At 52.2% G+C, this 16,325-nt stretch overlaps 4 protein-coding genes across 4 annotated transcripts; all 4 read left to right on the top strand.

The window, feature by feature from the left end:
* The first annotated feature begins 124 nt into the window (after window positions 1-124).
* EI97DRAFT_465908 (uncharacterized protein) lies at window positions 125-5,224 on the top strand. Its single transcript, XM_033801503.1, has 3 exons — window positions 125-632; window positions 683-2,569; window positions 2,618-5,224. The coding sequence occupies exons 1-3, from the start codon at window positions 288-290 to the stop codon at window positions 4,913-4,915; spliced, it is 4,530 nt and encodes a 1,509-aa protein (XP_033655320.1). The 5' UTR covers window positions 125-287; the 3' UTR covers window positions 4,916-5,224.
* Window positions 5,225-5,546: 322 nt separating this feature from the next.
* EI97DRAFT_500028 (flavin-binding monooxygenase-like protein) lies at window positions 5,547-8,340 on the top strand. Its single transcript, XM_033802640.1, has 6 exons — window positions 5,547-6,116; window positions 6,186-6,276; window positions 6,329-6,360; window positions 6,414-6,493; window positions 6,548-6,866; window positions 6,935-8,340. The coding sequence occupies exons 1-6, from the start codon at window positions 6,014-6,016 to the stop codon at window positions 8,083-8,085; spliced, it is 1,776 nt and encodes a 591-aa protein (XP_033655319.1). The 5' UTR covers window positions 5,547-6,013; the 3' UTR covers window positions 8,086-8,340.
* A 2,690-nt stretch (window positions 8,341-11,030) lies between these two features.
* On the top strand, window positions 11,031-13,367 carry EI97DRAFT_431856 (uncharacterized protein). Its single transcript, XM_033798034.1, has 2 exons — window positions 11,031-11,333; window positions 11,385-13,367. Exons 1-2 carry the CDS (start codon window positions 11,298-11,300, stop codon window positions 13,110-13,112), a joined length of 1,764 nt encoding a protein of 587 aa, XP_033655318.1. The 5' UTR covers window positions 11,031-11,297; the 3' UTR covers window positions 13,113-13,367.
* Window positions 13,368-14,837: 1,470 nt separating this feature from the next.
* Window positions 14,838-15,740, top strand: EI97DRAFT_441077 (uncharacterized protein; the record flags this gene model as incomplete). The annotated part of the gene is made up of 1 exon (XM_033799676.1): window positions 14,838-15,740. The coding sequence occupies one exon, from the start codon at window positions 14,838-14,840 to the stop codon at window positions 15,738-15,740; it is 903 nt and encodes a 300-aa protein (XP_033655317.1).
* Window positions 15,741-16,325: the final 585 nt, after the last annotated feature.

Raw genomic sequence — 16,325 nt, 5'->3', positions numbered from 1 at the left:
AGCAGGATGTCGCCCCGATCTTAGCATACCGTTTGGATGGTCCGTGCGTTTCACCGGCTAGCATCACGTGTCACGGGCCGAAGCGCGTCTCCAGGGCTCCGTAGGTTCACCAGTTGATATGCCCAAGCTCCACTTCAGCTACCACACGCGCATCACACGTCCCTCAACACGCTCAATTCGAGCCACCGCAAACCCGCGAGGGTCCATCCGTGCCCAGCGACGGCTTCCGCGACCGTTCCTATACAACCGCCAGCCACCTGCCTGAATACTACACGCGCTGAGACGCGATGGCGCCACGGAGTCGCCGGAGCGCCGCAGCGGAGGTTGTCGAACAAGAAGAGGAGGACTCGTTGAAGAGGCTCAAGTTCAAACAGCCGCTTATCGGCAAGCCAGGAAAACCAATTAGTGTGGGGGAGCTGTTAACGCGGCTGAAGGCCTTGTGCGAGGAGTTGCGCGGCTTGGAGCAGGAGGAAGCTGACCGAGAGTCCCTGGAGCCCGTCGCAAAAGACTTGGCCCATCAGAGTCTGCTGCATCATAAAGATGCGGGCGTGCGCGCGTGGACCGCGTGTTGTATTGTCGATATGTTCCGGCTATGTGCTCCGGATGCGCCGTACACAGCCGCCCAGCTCAAGGCATGTTAAGGGATAATCTATAAACTTCGACGACACTGACGTCTTCCTAGGACATATTCACTCTCATTGTCGTGAAGATATTCCCCCTACTTGCAGACCCTTCGAACCCGTACAATGGCCAGCATCTATACGTACTGAAGTGCCTCGCCGAAGTTAAAAGTATTGTCCTCCTAACGGACATCCCTTCCTCAGGACACCTGACCACGACCCTCTTCCGAACATGTTTCGACGTTCTGTCTGGACCCTCAAAAGCGACAAATGGGGAGGAGTTGAGCAAGAATGTCGAGCATCATATGACTGCTGTATTGGCAATCCTCATTGACGAAGCTGTGACCCTCTCCTCGGACGTCGTTGATGTAATCATGGCGCAGTTCCTGTGGGCGGACCCGATATCTCTTGGGGCTATAAAGGGAAAGAAGAGTGGCCCTATAGACTTGAAGCAGTCCACCTTGCTTCGCAAGGAGGCGCCACCAGCTTACAACATGGCTAAGAATCTATGCAACTCCTGTCCGGATAAGATGGCCCGTTATGTGGGCACATACTTCCGATCTGTTATCATCGACTTCACTTCACTTGGAACCGCGCTATCAAAGCACAAATCAAGACTGAGGGCAAGCAGCGTAGACGATGAGTCCGAAGACGACGCCGCGAAAGGACCTTCCGAGGAGGATCTTAACGATGCTCACAAGGCTCATAGATTACTTCGGGAATTGTGGAGATGTGCGCCAAGCGTTCTACAAGATATCATCCCTCATCTGCAGGAAGAGCTGGGTACAGAAAACATTCAGCTCCGACAACTGGCAACGGAGACTTTTGGAGATATGATCGCAGGAATTGGAGCGGCTGGACCCCCTCCGCCCCCTGATCTGAATCCTGCAGCGTACCCATCACAGAGCCTGACCCCCTCGGTGCCCCGTCCGTACAATTTCCTTACCACGCCCACCTCACCCAATTCGTTCTCATCACAATATCCGGGGGCCTACCATTCTTTCTTACAGCGTAAACATGACAAATCCCCGCTTATCCGTGCCGCATGGGCGACGGGCATTGGTCGAATACTGATGACATCCGCTGGGGGCGTGGGCCTTGAGTCTGAAGAAGAGGAACGGCTGCTCAGGTATTTTGCGGAGACCCTGATAGATAGCGACGAGCGCGTTCGCCTCGCGGCTGTCAGGACCATCGAGAACTTTGACTTCGACGACATCGTCCAGAAACTGGGCCGTAATGGGACCATGTCCGAGCCGGGTTCTGTTCTCTCCAACTTAGCCGACAGGGTAAAAGACAAGCGGAATGTAATCCATACCGAGAGTATAAAACTATTAGGGAAGATCTGGGGCGTTGCTGTGGGCGCTATTGCGGAAGGCAATGAGAGAGTCACAGCCTTGCTAGGGCCCATTCCGTCAAGAATCTTAGAAGCTTGCTATGTCAACGACCTGGAGATTACCAGGCAAGTTGACCTGACATTCTTCGAGTCGCTCTTACCTCTCGGCTATCCTCCCATGAAGCCCAAAGCATCCGCTAATGGCCTCTCGCAAATTGTCAAGGATAGTCAGAGCATTACTGAACCCAGCTATACTGAGGCAGACCTGGACAAGATTCGTGTTGAGCGACAACTGGTGCTCGTCAATGGCCTAGAAGAGAAAGCGAAGAAGGTATTCTTCGCCAGACAGGCAAATCAAGCGAGGGGCGCGCCGTTCATGGAAACTTTCCTCAAGCTATGCGAGGAATACAACGGTGGTGTTACAGGCAATGAGGCTAAGGACACTAAGACGAAACTTCAGGCCTTGATCGATTACTATGGAAGGACGCTACCTGACTCGTCCCGCGTTGTTGGCGACCTATGGAAGTTTGCGGAAACCCACGACAGGAGAAGTTACCAACTCATCCGGTTCTGCATGGCACCCGAAAGCGAGTATCGAAAGATCCCCAAGTCTATTGTGAGTGGAACACGACATGCTTTCTGCGTGCAAACTGACCAGTCTCAGAAAGAACTTCGTAGGCGCTTGGAAGACAGTCATAACTCTTCTCTACTGGAGACTCTGATACCCCTAGTCTACCGAGTGAGCCTGCTGTGTTACAATAAGAGCCATGTTCCTGCCATTATCACGTATTCCCGCACGGACGAAGGCGGCCTGGGAGCCACTGCCCATGAAGTTTTGAAAGAGATATCCACAAATAACCCAAAGGTGTTCTCTACTCATGTCAAGGAGTTGTGCAAGGCTTTGGAGGACGACGCGCCGACTGCCAATTCTCCAAACTCTCCTGGTGCCGTGGATAACCTGAAGGCATGTTCCGGCTTTGCTAAGAAGTTCCCAAAAGAGATACCTCTGGACGCCAAAGACGGTCGCAAGCTGGTTCAGAGCTTCGTGAATTTTGCTCTCTACGGCTCGCCGCCCAAAGCTGCCAAACATGCGATTACTATCATTATTCATAGTGACAGCAAGAAGGAGATGCGTGCGAAAGAAATACTGGCGAAGAGCATTAAGAGTTTCGAGTACGGTGGCGACCACTTTCTCACGAAACTCGCGGCCATCAGTCAGCTGGTGCTTCTCGCCCCTCAAGCGTGTGAAGACGATGCCGATGCTATCGTTGATATCGCTGTCAATCGTGTCTTGCTCAGGCCCCACGACACCTCATCAGACGCGGAGTCGGAGTGGATGGCATCTCCCGATGACGATATGATCGCTCGGACTTGGGCCTTGAAGATCCTGGTCAACCGACTTCGATCCCTACCGCCCGAAAAGCAGGACATCACGGAATATGCAAAACCGGTGTACTCACTGCTGAACAAGATGGTCAAGGAGTCTGGCGAGGCTTCGAAGAAAAAGAACACGCCACTTGCTCACAAGAACCTGCAGCTTCTCCTGGCTGCACAACTTTTGATCAAGCTCTCCTGTATGCGTCGGTTCGACGCCTTGCTGACGCCCGAAGACTTCAATCAGTTGGCTCTTGTCACTCACAATAAGCAGAAAGAGATACGGGAGGGGTTCGTCGCTAAACTCAAGAAGTATCTCGGCCAGAATAGGCTGCCGCAGAGGTTTTATGCCCTTATGTTCTTCTTCGCATACGAACCCGACAATAACATACTGGAGGGGGTCATGACATGGATCCGTGCCCGCCGGCATGCGCTGGCATTGCGGCAGGATATCACTTTCGAGCTCGTGTTTGCCCGGCTGCTGAGCTTGCTGGCGTACCATCCCGACTTCGAAAATGACAACGAAACGCTAAAGGTCATGAGCAAGTACATCTTGTTTTATCTCAAGTGTGTGGCGATAGCGGATAATATATCCCTCATATATCACGTCGCGCAACGAGTGAAAGGGGTCGCAGATGGGATTGCGCAAACGCCCCAAGCGGACGAAAGGCTCTATGTTCTCTCGGATCTTTCACAAGCGCTGATCCGTATTTGGGAAGAGGTACATGGTTGGAGTATGCAGTCGTGGCCGGGCAGCACGAAGCTGCCGGCGGGAATCTTCAAAAAATTGGAGACCCATGAGCGCGCACAGGAGATTGCGGACAAGGTCTGGATCGATGAAGAAATCACCGAGGAGCTTGAGCCTCTAGTGCGTAAGGAACTGAAAAGCAAGAAAAGGAAAGCAACGGATGGTGGAGAGAAGAATAACAAGAAAGTGAAGACCGAGAAAGCTGTCAAGAAAGACAAAACGAGGAGCGAAAGGCCGGTGAAGACACCCAAATCCAGGAGGAGAAAAGCGGACGATAGCGAGGAGGAAGATGAAGAGGGAGAAAGGGTTGTGCCGTCATCGCGCGAACCCAGGAGGAAGAGCGATAGACGCAGCACGGCGAAGAGCTACGTAGAAGTCTCCAGTGATGAGGATGAGGAAGAAGCGGAGGACGATGCCGGAGAAGAGGAAGAAGAGGAGATTGCGGAAGAGAATGAGAAAGCCAGCTCTGAACGGGAGGAAGCGGCAGAAGACGTTGAGATGGCGGAACCAGATTCGGCGCAACGAGCGGCAAATGGAGACCAAGAGGAGGAAGCCGAAGAAGCCGAAAAGGAGCCCAAGCCGGCACCGCAACCTGCTTCTGCACGGAAACGGACGTCCAGGAAGCAGACCGCAACCGCCAATGGTACCGTCGAGGAGAAGGAAGAGACAAGTACCTTGTCGCTCAGAGGAGGGAGGGGTGCAGAGCGTTCCAGGAGATCGGGTCCGGTAGAAGCGTCATCAGCCGCATCAGAGAAGAGCAAGGCAAACAACAAACTGCCGCAGAGCTCCAGTCCAGCTACTACAGGCAGCGTCCGTCGAAGCGCCCGCACAAGGGCTTGAGAGTGCTACATCCACCGAGGGAGTGTTGCGAAGCTTCGTGCTTCTATCGCGTATATATCAGTCTTTCGGATTTCACCATGGGCGGTTTGGCTTATGAACGGCAAACGGGATGACCTTATCATCTTTACATAGCGTTGTCTGGAGACTGTGTCTATTAATATGTCTCCAGTGAGCATCTATTTCATGATACCTCAATCTTTATGTTTCTTAATCAGCGGATTGCTTCAGCTTCTGCTTTAGGGAATTCTGGTCATCTGTAGGTTTCAATGCCGCGCGGTTAGATAGATAAAGGTGATATCTTGAATCCTGACCATCTATCCATTGAAGTGATACGTTCATGGAGGATTTGATATGTTTACTACTACTCCAACCCTCCATCGAAAAGAACCCCTACTAGTGTCAAGTTCTGGCAAACGGCTTTTTCAATCTCAGAACTACTATTAAGCCGAAGATTCCGGGGCTATGGATACTTCCTGCACTTGACCAGAGCGCCTTCTGGGGCTATTCTTGCGATTCTCAAACGTGTCGAGACTGTTGACTCGAGGAATATCCATGCGGAGGATGCACGGACCAGTACAACCCCATGGGGACAATGATCACCATCAGCGAAGACGAGGTTGAAAACACTTGTCCCAAAATTACCTTTCCGTTTGCTTACTGACCCTGAATAGCCGGAATATACTATGCAGCTCACTCCATGGTATAAGCTGAGCAATGAAAATTATCGCAAAGGCTGGTACATGCCCCCGAAATTCAACCTTCCTTTCACGGGTGGCGATGCCCTAGCGGAGTATGACCAAAGAGTAGTACTCCGTAGGTAGACATCCGAGGTGCTTACATCACCACTTTATGCTTCCACCAAGTAGGAGCGGGGGTCAAGAGTCTTGAGTCCTTACCTAGGTATTTGCTAAAATCAGACAACGGATCGTCATCTGGCCTTCCCTCGAGTGCGGTCGCGCTTGTCAGTTATAAGGAGAGTAACTTCCCTTCCTCCAAACCTTCCCCGCCTTCTTCCTCCTTAGGCACCGTGCTACCTAGGTAGTTTTCTAGATTCGATTCTTTCTTTTCGCTATCTGTTGAGGCCGAGAAGAGAATACAATGACCGTGGGATCATCCGTCGTGAGGCCTTGGCCGAAAGTGCCTGTCGGCAATAAGGATCATACGCAGGCTGCCGTGGTCATTATTGGTGCGGGTATCTCTGGTATGTTTGGAGTATTCCCAGTGCTTCGACAGCATGATAATTGGTTCATGAATGTCTAACATACAACAGGTATGTGCATGGCCATAGACCTCATCAAGCGCAACCACTGCCAGAATTTTATAATTCTGGAGAAGAGCTCTAGTGTCGGTGGAACATGGCAGTGGGTGAAATGACGACACTGGATAACCTAACCTAAGGCTGATGGGATTCAGTGACAACAAATATCCTGGATGCTGTTGCGACGGTAGGTTATACCCGTCCAAAGACCAGTTCCGAACGGATCTTTACAGATTGCAGTATGGAGTAGCCTCTACAGCTACTCTTTCGAACAGAATCCCGACTGGACGAGAGAGTATCCGGGGCAGGAAGAGATTCTCGTAAGCCTCACCTTCCCAGTGTCTGCTTTCATATCTCTAATCTGTTTTTCACAGGACTATCTCCGCAATGTTGCCAGCAAATACAACCTCTACAAGTACATCCGGTTCAACACTTCTGTCGACGCCGCACGATGGGATGATGAGGCTTGCAAGTGGAAGGTCGACGTCAAGGTCACCGGCGGGAAGGATTCCGAGTTCGGTCCCAGCTACACGATCGAAACTGACTTTCTCATCTCGGCGGTTGGCCAGTTGAACCAGCCCCGTTACCCTGATATTGAAGGGCTGGATAGCTTTAAGGGCAAGGTCATGCACTCCGCTCGCTGGGACTGGAGCTACGATCTTCAGGGTAAGAATATTGGCGTCATCGGCAACGGTAAGCATTCCAATGCTACTTTCACGTATCCTTGGGTTGGGAAAATGAAATCATTTGACACATCTTAGGTGCCACTGCCGCTCAGATCATTCCCGAAATCCTCCCCTTATCCAAGTCCCTCACCGTCTACCAACGCTCCCCGAACTGGGTCATCCCCCGTGGTGACGGCCCCGTCTCTCCTCTCCGCCGCTTCCTCTTTCGCTATGTCCCACCTCTGCGCTGGCGTTTCCGCGCCCTCCAGATGGACTTCCGCGAATCATTCCACTCCGCTGTCTTCGACGCCAAATCTGACTTCGCCAACCAGATCCGCCAATGGTGTCAAAACATGCTACAGGCTCAGGTCCCAAATCGTCCAGACCTCTGGGAAAAGCTTCTCCCCAACTATTCCCCAGGCTGCAAGCGCGTCATCATCACCGACGACTACTACCCCGCTATCGCTGACCCCAAGACTACGTTAGAGACAGGCAGAATCAAAGGTATCACAGCCGCCGGCATCGAGGTGGTCGATGAGGCAGGCAACACCACAACGCATGAGCATGACCTCATTGTGCTAGCCACTGGCTTCCGCACGGTCGAGTTTTTGCACCCCATCAAGATTACAGGCACTAATGGCCGGCCCCTTGACAAGCTCTGGTCGCAAGGCCCGTCTGCCCTATACGGTACTACTGTCCCCTACCTCCCAAACTTTGGTATTTTTTACGGTCCCAACACGAACCTTGGCCACAACTCCATTATCTTGATGATCGAAGCCCAATCACGGTACCTCAACACGCTTGTCGCTGCCGTCCTGGACGCGCGTAACCGCGGCGAGAGATTGGCGCTCATGCCTAAGGAGTCCAAGACGAAGGAGTTCAACGACAAAATCCAGGCCATTCTCCAGAAATCCAGTTTTGCGGATCCGAACTGCGGATCTTGGTATAAGAATAAGGAAGGCAAGATCACGAATAACTGGTCCGGGACTGTTATCGAGTACCAGAATCTTTTGTCCAAGGTCGACTGGGAGGATTACGAGGTTGCGGCTGGGCCTGTCAGGAAGAAGGGGGTCAGTGCTAGTAGAGTGGTGTTTGGCTCGGGCAAGAAGGAGACCAAGATTGGCAGGGTGAAGGAGGAGACGAGTGTGAGTAATTTTGGATTAGTCATGGGAGCATTGAGTGTGGCGGCGGTAGCGGGTGCGTGGTTGTGTAGGGGAAATTTGCCTAAGAGGTTGGGGTGGTCTTAGGATGGCAGAGTAGGTTTATGCGCCCTCACAGCATCAACTCTCTGGAGCCGGACATTGCCGCCAGATAAGAAAATTTGAGGTCCGTACTGCCACAAAGGGAATGGCTACAGCACTTTAGGGCGACTGGCTGAGCTTTTTATGCTCACTGTCCCTTTGACGATGGATTTTGGCCAATATGATGCAAGCTGTGGGAACCGACCTAATTTCTTCAGCTGCTAGTGAATGTGTATGCTGTACGGCATTGATTTAATTCATAAGTTATGGGAGGTAGTTGCCGCTGTTGGTGATGATGATGATGATGATTGTGATTATTATGGCTATTCTACAGTTCCTCGTTGAAGAAGTTAGAAAGTTGATGGATCCATTGCGCCCTGCACAGTGACCAGCACTTGATGCTTACAAGACTATAATCCATCTACACATCCCGATAATGGAATACCTCCACAGTGCCCCATCTTACCCTTTTCTTCCCTCTCATTTCTCCCTCTCTCATCCCTTGTCGAAATCCCCCAGGACTCCGCTCCTCCCTCCCCCTCGCCGGAGTGTAATACCCTCTCTCCATGTCGCGTCCCTGCTGGGTATACGTTCTATACATCGGCTGAGGCCGAAGCTCACGCTCAGGAATAACCGTCACAGCTCTCATCCTCCCCCACGCATCCCGCATATCGGCTACTCGGACATCGTAAAGCGTACAGTCTACCTGCCCACATCGAGACCCGTTGCGCCGCACGGTGACTTCGTACGTTGCGTTTCTCGGGTGGCTGTAGTAGTCGCAGCGCCATGGGGAGTTGTTTGGGGAGTGGGTGTATGCAGTGCGGCTGGAGTTTGGGTGGGGATGGTATTGAGGATGAGGCTGTACAGGGGCGGGATGTGGGTAGGTTCTGTTTGGGGGGTGTGGAGGGTGGGTTGGGTAGGAATAGTAGTGTGTTCGTGCCATGGGTTGGATAGACAATTGCTGTCGTCAAGTTCTGTTTTGATGTCTCGATGTTCGCTGCTGCAGCAATTGCAGGGGAGAGAGATATGAGATTTCTATTTTTCTTGCCGAACCGTTTTGGTACTTTAGGCGCCTAGCTTTTATGATGGGGAACTTGTAAGAGTGTGGACATTGTGTTGGGTTTGGCGGATAAAGGCCTTTGAGTGGGTTTTGCTCAGCCTTTGCTAAGGCTGGTGACTGGTCAAAGGGGCCGAGGTAGAGTGTTGCGGACGAAGGACATTGTGCATGGTCGACATTGTGTGAGTCTGCGATGATGATGACGGTGTTGTTAGTCGTGGTGGACAATGTGAGTCGGAGTTCCTGGAGGTGTCGAGGGGTATGAGTGTTGTGGTCGAGGCGGCATGTGCGACGCTGCGAAGGGACTGGGGATGTAGGACTCAAAGGATCGCAAGTCGTATGTATTCAGGGATTTGGAAAAAGATGAGGATATGTACTGCACATTGTAAGAAATAAGGTCTATACCATTTGATAGCGCAGGTATAGAACTTGTGCCGAAGTCTGAGTTCAACCAGGCGACAAAGACTGCGTCTTCCACTACGCCATTCAGGTGTTAGTGTATATTCCCATCTCAGAATACTGAAACCACGCCATGTAAGAATCTCGGCATAGCTAGGTCTCTTGAGCGACCAATGTCCTCTGTTTCTGGCCCGCTGTGAGTCTCGAGATTTTTCCCTGACCGATTCACAGCTGGCAAGTGGCCACGTGCATAACACTATCGTGCAGCTGCATTAGTATCCTTTCATTTTGAAACCGTGATGTTCTAGAATAGGAGTTAGCAGTGATTTCGCGGTGCCCGCGTTAGTAGATTCGAAATCTGCATTGCGAGTATGTTGAAGTGATCGCTCTGCGGTGCTTGTCCATTCATTTGGGACAGGCTGATTTACTCACTTGTTGCTGTGCCAGGGAGCAAAGTTCTACTGGTGCTGCAACTTCACCTTCTGGGGACCGTCAAATTTGAGCTGTACCTGCAGTTTGCGGTGCGATTGCAGTTGCGAAAGGATGTCAAAAGTATCGGCGCTATGGATGACGGGAGCAGCGGAAACCGTCAACCTTCCTCCTCCGGTTGTGAATCCTAACAGTAGAAGCGAGAGGGACTCAAAATCGGACTGATATCTATCTGATAATCGTTGCGAAGTTCTTCTCGTTTTGCGGCAATACGATGTCGTCTGCGCCTGACTCCCAAAATAGTTACACTAATTGTCCGCTTCTGTCTCTCTAGTACGGGTGGCACCTGCTGTGCTAGGCAGACGAGCGGGTAGAGTAGCGTTGTGAGTCTATCAGCTCGTAGTGGCGTCTCGCTTTGACGCAGCGCCTAACTGCAGAGTCCGACGTAAAGAACATGCGAGAGAAATTCAGCGAACCTACCTCCAGCTCGCTCTTGCGGACGTGCCGGAAATTTCGCGTGGTCTCCTGCGTCTCTTTGCATTTGGGCGAACAGTCTCTGCACTTCCTCTGTATTACTGCTTTCTAACGTCTAATGGGAAGCTAAGTGATTTAACAGACGTCGAAGCCTCAGTATGTTTCCCGCTTTGGGCTGCCTCTTGCGGAAGATGCCGGGGTTTTTGAGTGGTCTTTAATTCCAAACACCGCCCGATTTCTGGAACAAAGATTGGACAATAAGACCAAGGTTATAGGGAGGGTCTCCAGGGGGATGACATCGCACTGCAGCATGCTTCTCGGCAATGGGCCACAACATGTGCAGCTAGCATCGCGAGATACGGGATTGTGGGCTGCCTCAGCAAACCGATGGAAGTGGGAAGACGAGCAGAGTTGGGCGGAAGGGGGCATTGTTTTCATTATTGAGCAAGCGAGAGTGAATGTTCTCTTTGGCTAGAGCGGGAGAGTGGTGGCTGGTCCGTTTCAAGAATGCCATTCATTGGTCGTCGGCTCGTGACCGTTGGCTGAGCCCCCTTGTCGTCGGTTGCCGCATCTGAAACTCGTAAACTCGTCGACTTCCTCCTGCCATGACAGGCCCAGAGGATCCATCCATACGCCAGGTGCTTCGGGCCTGCCCTGCCGTAACTTGTCTGCCTTCCCTTTTCTCTTCGGCTTCGTCCTTCTTTTCTCTCCAAGTCGAACAGAGAACCGCCGACGTCGCTGAGATGAACTCAAGCTATCGCCTGAACTGACTACCCCTGTTGCGTGCTATCGATACCTCGAACATCGCGCCCTCGTATAGATTTCGCACAGCATCCATTCTCTCACAGCGATACCCAATATGAAGAAGAAGTTTGCTTTTAATCTGGCGCCTGTGGTGGGTGGCTCTGGCCCGTCTCCCCTGAAACTCTCAGCTTATTTCTCCCAGAAGGCGCCTACGAATAAGTCGCAAGAATCGGCGCACCCTGCTCCCTCCGTCCCGCTCCCGCCTTCACAATCGCATGTACATCGTGGAGAGTCCGATGAAATCACATATCCCTTTGAATCAGAGTTTATCTGTAGGAGACCGCTGACTCCTAATACCGAGCGGGAACTTCGCGCTGCCTGCTTTCTCATAGCGCGGAACTTGAAAGCGTCAGATCATGGTCTCGAAGATGCGGATCCGAGGCTGGACTTCAAGGGCCCGGCCACGCGGAGGGAACACAATGTCAATGTAGAGGACGTCAGGGTCCATCGGCCTACAGGCGCCCCTTCAGAATCAACAGTTGGCAGGCATGAAAGTAGACGCACCCGGCAACCCCAGCGATTGGAGGGACATCATCCTGACGCAAACACGGTGAATGCTGCACGGAGACGACAGCCGGATCAAGCACCCAACCCTAGCGATCATCGAGACCGAGGCAGCTCGTCGGACAAGGAACGCAGACGCGCGGAGTATGCCAACCTTGCCAGAAGTGAGCGTGAACTGAAGAAGAATCTTAAATCATCGTCCACACTAGCCCGTCATCAGGTGGAGGCAGACGATGTCAAGAGCGTCCAGACACAGCATACGGCATCAACGGATGCCCATTTGAACAGTGGGTCTACGGCACCCACATCAGCGTCAGTGACATCGGGAGATACGTCGAAGCGCGGATCCAGTAGGATGGAGCAGAAACAAGCCAAACATGCGCAATCAAACAGGACCCAATATACAGAGCCCCAACCCCGACCCTCCTATGATCCCACTCCAAGCGCTCGACCACCAAGCCGCGCCAGGAGTATTAGAAACCTCATGTTTCCAGGATCGGGTAGACTGAGCAGGCGACAGTCGCAGGACTCGTTAAGTACCGCCAACAGTCGTTCTTCGTCCCAAATGGATTCCGTTCGGAGCCCGTCGTCACACGGATGGCGAAGTTGGGGCTTACAGCGCATGTCAAGCTCGAGGAACAGTAGCCGGCCTGGGTCTTCGAGAGGTCGTGCTGTGGAAGACGAAAAGTCGAAGAAAACAGAAGTGAATCTGAATAGGGAACTGCCACCTCTGCCGAGTCTGGATACCTGGAGAGACCTTCAGCAGACTAACAACCAGAAAGAAGCGACGTTGAAGACTACAGGCCCACACATAGCGACTGTAATGCGCACACAGGCTCACATGCATGATTCTGCCCCGGCTCGTAACCAGCATCGAAGAAGCGGCTCGGATACCGTGGCGTTGAAATATATGAGCTCTTCCAAGGTCAACACCGGCAGTCATCCTGTTGCGAAGGACGCACCTCTCGGAAAAGGTCATCCTCAACCGTATAGCCGGGAGACTTCTAGGGACTTCGATGAGCTGATCTCCAACATGGATCTGTCTAAGTCCGACGAGAACAACCGGTACCCCAAGATGAGCTACGACGGTAGTCGATTGGAGCCTCCAAATTTCTCGCGCAAGATCAGCGCAGACCTGTCATCTCCGCGCCAACTGTATCACGCATACACCAAGGAACTCTCCATTGCTCCCCCAACGCTCGCAGTCAGAGAGGAAAATAAATCAAAGTTGAAGAAGGTGCTCAGCACTTGGATGCTTAAGAAGGAGAAGCAAGGGAACTGGATGGACCAGTTCGAGAAGAAGGGGATCAAGACCGGTGTTATGATTCAGGACGAAGCTGCGCTTCCTCCAGTTGTTCGGTATTGACTTGGCGATGGAAACCATGTCTTCTGACAGTGCAAAGCTGTTTATTTTGTTGGATAGCGTTCAAGCCAGCGCGCAGTATACCTTGTACCGTATCAGAGCGCGCTTTCGCAATGCTCGTAATCATGAATTGACGACTCAGCTAATGGATAATGCAACGCGCTTGCGACGAGTAGACTGCTGTGTACATAGGCTGCAGGTAGGCGTAGATACACTTTTATATTCTTCCGAGATTGCTTGCAACCTCGACAATTACCTAGTTGCTTTCATTCCACACGTTCTCGAATTCCACGTTCTGCCTGTCTCTTGATCTCGCTGATCCCTTAATTTTTCTAGAACATCTAAGCGTGAGCCCTGGACCCTGTAGCTTCCCAATAACAGTTCTGTTATCGTTAGGGATATGGGTACTTCGAATCGAGAAGTGTTTCGTAGACAGTGAAGCGAGATGTTTGAGAGTCGGTTGGATGTTTTGCCGACGGTAGAGATGAACAGGTTCGAAACGCCGAGATACGCACCTGCATCACTGCTCGGTTTGGAGCTCTAGAACTCCGAATCCGAGGGCTCCTAAAGGCTTTCTCAGATTGATGGAGTCACGTGCTATCGCGAAGACGGGCGTACGACGCGTTGGAGATGCGCTTTCCTCCTCTGGTTGCATCGAGGCGCGCTAGTGCTTTCGGTGTCTACTTTGTGTCGACAGTACTCCAGCATCTCTCATTGTCTTCTACTCTCTGCTAGTTTTCGTTATCTTTGACCGCACACTATTTTTTCAACAATATCACCGCAGTTCTCAAATGTGGACACATCAACATTATCTTCCCACTTGCACTCGTGCGCAGTGCGTCGCCGACTGCCAACGGCGGAGGCTTGTTACTTGTTAGATGCAATTGACGATCCTGAATGAAGGGTGACGTAGAATTTCGACCAGGCTTGTATATGATGAGGTTTGTTCACAGGTTAAGTAGTTATACGCGTTTTCGTCATCTCTCTGTGCTCTCAATTATTCCACTGCCGTCTCACAAGTCAATTTCTCTCTCCCTCGAATCCTCTTGTGAAGCAAAACGATCTGTTACTGAGTCGCTAGGACATCACGGTGGAGATTGCGATGCCAGATTGTAAATGTTCTTATGACTTCTGGTCGACTTGGGTTCAGGATATTTCTTCAAGCCACATTGCTGCACCGGCCCCGTCCATTAGAGAGAGTAGCAAGCAAATCGACTCAAGCATATGGGTCATCGACATCCTCGATAACGATCGCCCTTCTAACTTTGGGCAAAACCCCGATATCGGGAACACGTCCACCAAGCACTATCATATCCGGGACAAACGGTCCCAGTTTCTTCGACACACCGCCACGACGGTCGCACGTCCTCAACTGCTGCTTTGCTATCTCAGAGCCAGACTTCTCACATCCAGCGGGTTTTCCTCTCGAACCTGACCCGCCTTCTCTACTAACGCTTCTTCCTCTAACAGCTTCCTCTTGCTTTTGCTTCTTCCTCTCCTTCATCTTCTTCTGCCCCATGCTCTCCGCCTCACTTCTTCGTCTATTCTACCTCCGTACACATCTCATACTGACAATCCCTCAGAAAACCGCATCACTGAACCACTACACAGCAATGCCACACCATACCACGCTCACTCCCATCCCCTTCCAACATCCCAGATCAAAACGCCCTGGCGACTAAAATCACCGCCACTGCTGCCCTCGCATTCCAAATCCCGCACCCAAAGATGTGCAAAATCATCTACTACCGCCTCACCTGCTGGCACCACACAAAACCCCACATCACGCCCTGCAACGCCTTCTTCCTCAGCACCACGCGCGCCGGCCTCACCAAACCCCGCTGCAAAGCGCGCACCGACGCCGAGAACCGGCTCGTCATCAACCTCGCCTCCGCCTGCCGCGAGTGCGAGACGCTAGCTTGGAACGAGCGGTCCGGGTGGAATGAGAAGTTGCGCCGCGCTGAGAAGTTTCTGGCGGAGATGAAGAGGGGAGGGGTGAGGAGCGAGGTTTTACGGGTTGTGAGGGAGTGTGTGGGGAAGTTGGAGAGGGAACATGCGGATGAGGAGTGGAAGGTTCAGAGGACGTTTGCGCCGATTTTGTCGAGGGGGGAGGGGGAGGTGGGGGAGGTGTGGTGGACGAGGTGGCGGGAGAGGAGCCCGGATGAGGAGAGGTATAGGGAGGAGAGGGAGGAGGAGGTTAGGAGGTGGCATGCTGAACCGACGAATTATAATTTTGCATGGTGGAATGAAGAGAGTGGTGGTGGTGGTGGTGAGGCGGATGGCGAGGGGAGTGCGGCAGTGGGTGGGGATGGGGACGACATTCCAAATGAGGTTGCCAACGACGTTCCGAATGACCTTGCAAATGGAGACGCTTATGCTGACGAACAAGAGGAAGGAGGTGAGCAGCCAGAATTCAACGGCAACTTCTTCGCTCCCGGCTGGGGTCCCGATATCGATGGCTGGACCGGCGAAGGCGACGACGGAGGCGGAGGGGGAGGCGGCGGCGGAGGAGAGTATGCAGAGCTGACGTTGAAGGAGGCGGTTAAGAGGTTCTGGGAGGAAATCAGGAGCGTCGATTTCGATGTGTATCTCGAGGAGTCTTGTGCTCTGCGTTCGGCATTTGGGAAGTGATGGTTCCCTTTTGCGAGGTCGAGAGAGATGGTGGGAGGGAATTCATCTGATTCAAGGGATTTGGGTCTTGGAGATTCGGTGGGTTTTAGGAGTGCTTTTCGAAAAGGGCTGGAGAGATTCAAGGAATGGAGTTACGGTGGTTTGGGTTCTGTCTTCTTCAGAAATGTATTTCTAGTTTCGCCTTTCTATGTAGGCTGGAGCGTGGCAACGCGCTGGCTGTAGGTCCATTTCAATAGGGCTGGGAAGGGGTTCCGCTTTTCAGGACTTATTCTGATTAGCTATTTCTGCCTTTCCGAGATCGCGATGCTAGAACAGTAGGACCACTCAGCTTCGTTCAAGTCTCTGCTAACTGTATACACTTGGATCGCTTGCTCTTTCGTCCACCAGCTTCACTGCGCAGCTGCATATTCACATCGGCGTAATCATGCATTTCTCTATTCCAGTCCCAGAGATCGGGACCCATAGCACCTCCAAACGCCATTCATGCTGCATAAATCATGATGCATGTCGTCTAGCCCCATCAGCTCCGGTAGCTTGTCATGTTGCACGTTTGTAACATTATTCCCGGTCAAAGCCTGAGTGCAG

This window comes from Westerdykella ornata (assembly GCF_010094085.1).
Source record: "Westerdykella ornata strain CBS 379.55 unplaced genomic scaffold EI97scaffold_6, whole genome shotgun sequence".
In the NCBI taxonomy this organism is placed as follows: domain Eukaryota; kingdom Fungi; phylum Ascomycota; class Dothideomycetes; order Pleosporales; family Sporormiaceae; genus Westerdykella; species Westerdykella ornata.
The sequence above is the reverse complement of the archived record's forward strand: the minus strand, read 5'-3'. Positions and strand labels throughout refer to the sequence as shown.

Bases quoted from the DNA above. Each gene is read 5' to 3' on its own strand.
- EI97DRAFT_465908 (XM_033801503.1), top strand. From the start codon at position 288: ATGGCGCCACGGAGTCGCCGGAGCGCCGCAGCGGAGGTTGTCGAACAA. The intron at 633-682 runs GCATGTTAAGGG...ACGTCTTCCTAG, and splicing joins ACACAGCCGCCCAGCTCAAG to GACATATTCACTCTCATTGT. The intron at 2,570-2,617 runs GTGAGTGGAACA...GACCAGTCTCAG, and splicing joins GAAAGATCCCCAAGTCTATT to AAAGAACTTCGTAGGCGCTT.
- EI97DRAFT_500028 (XM_033802640.1), top strand. From the start codon at position 6,014: ATGACCGTGGGATCATCCGTCGTGAGGCCTTGGCCGAAAGTGCCTGTC. The intron at 6,361-6,413 runs GTAGGTTATACC...TACAGATTGCAG, and splicing joins TCCTGGATGCTGTTGCGACG to TATGGAGTAGCCTCTACAGC. The intron at 6,494-6,547 runs GTAAGCCTCACC...TGTTTTTCACAG, and splicing joins CGGGGCAGGAAGAGATTCTC to GACTATCTCCGCAATGTTGC.
- EI97DRAFT_431856 (XM_033798034.1), top strand. From the start codon at position 11,298: ATGAAGAAGAAGTTTGCTTTTAATCTGGCGCCTGTG. The intron at 11,334-11,384 runs GTGGGTGGCTCT...TATTTCTCCCAG, and splicing joins CTTTTAATCTGGCGCCTGTG to AAGGCGCCTACGAATAAGTC.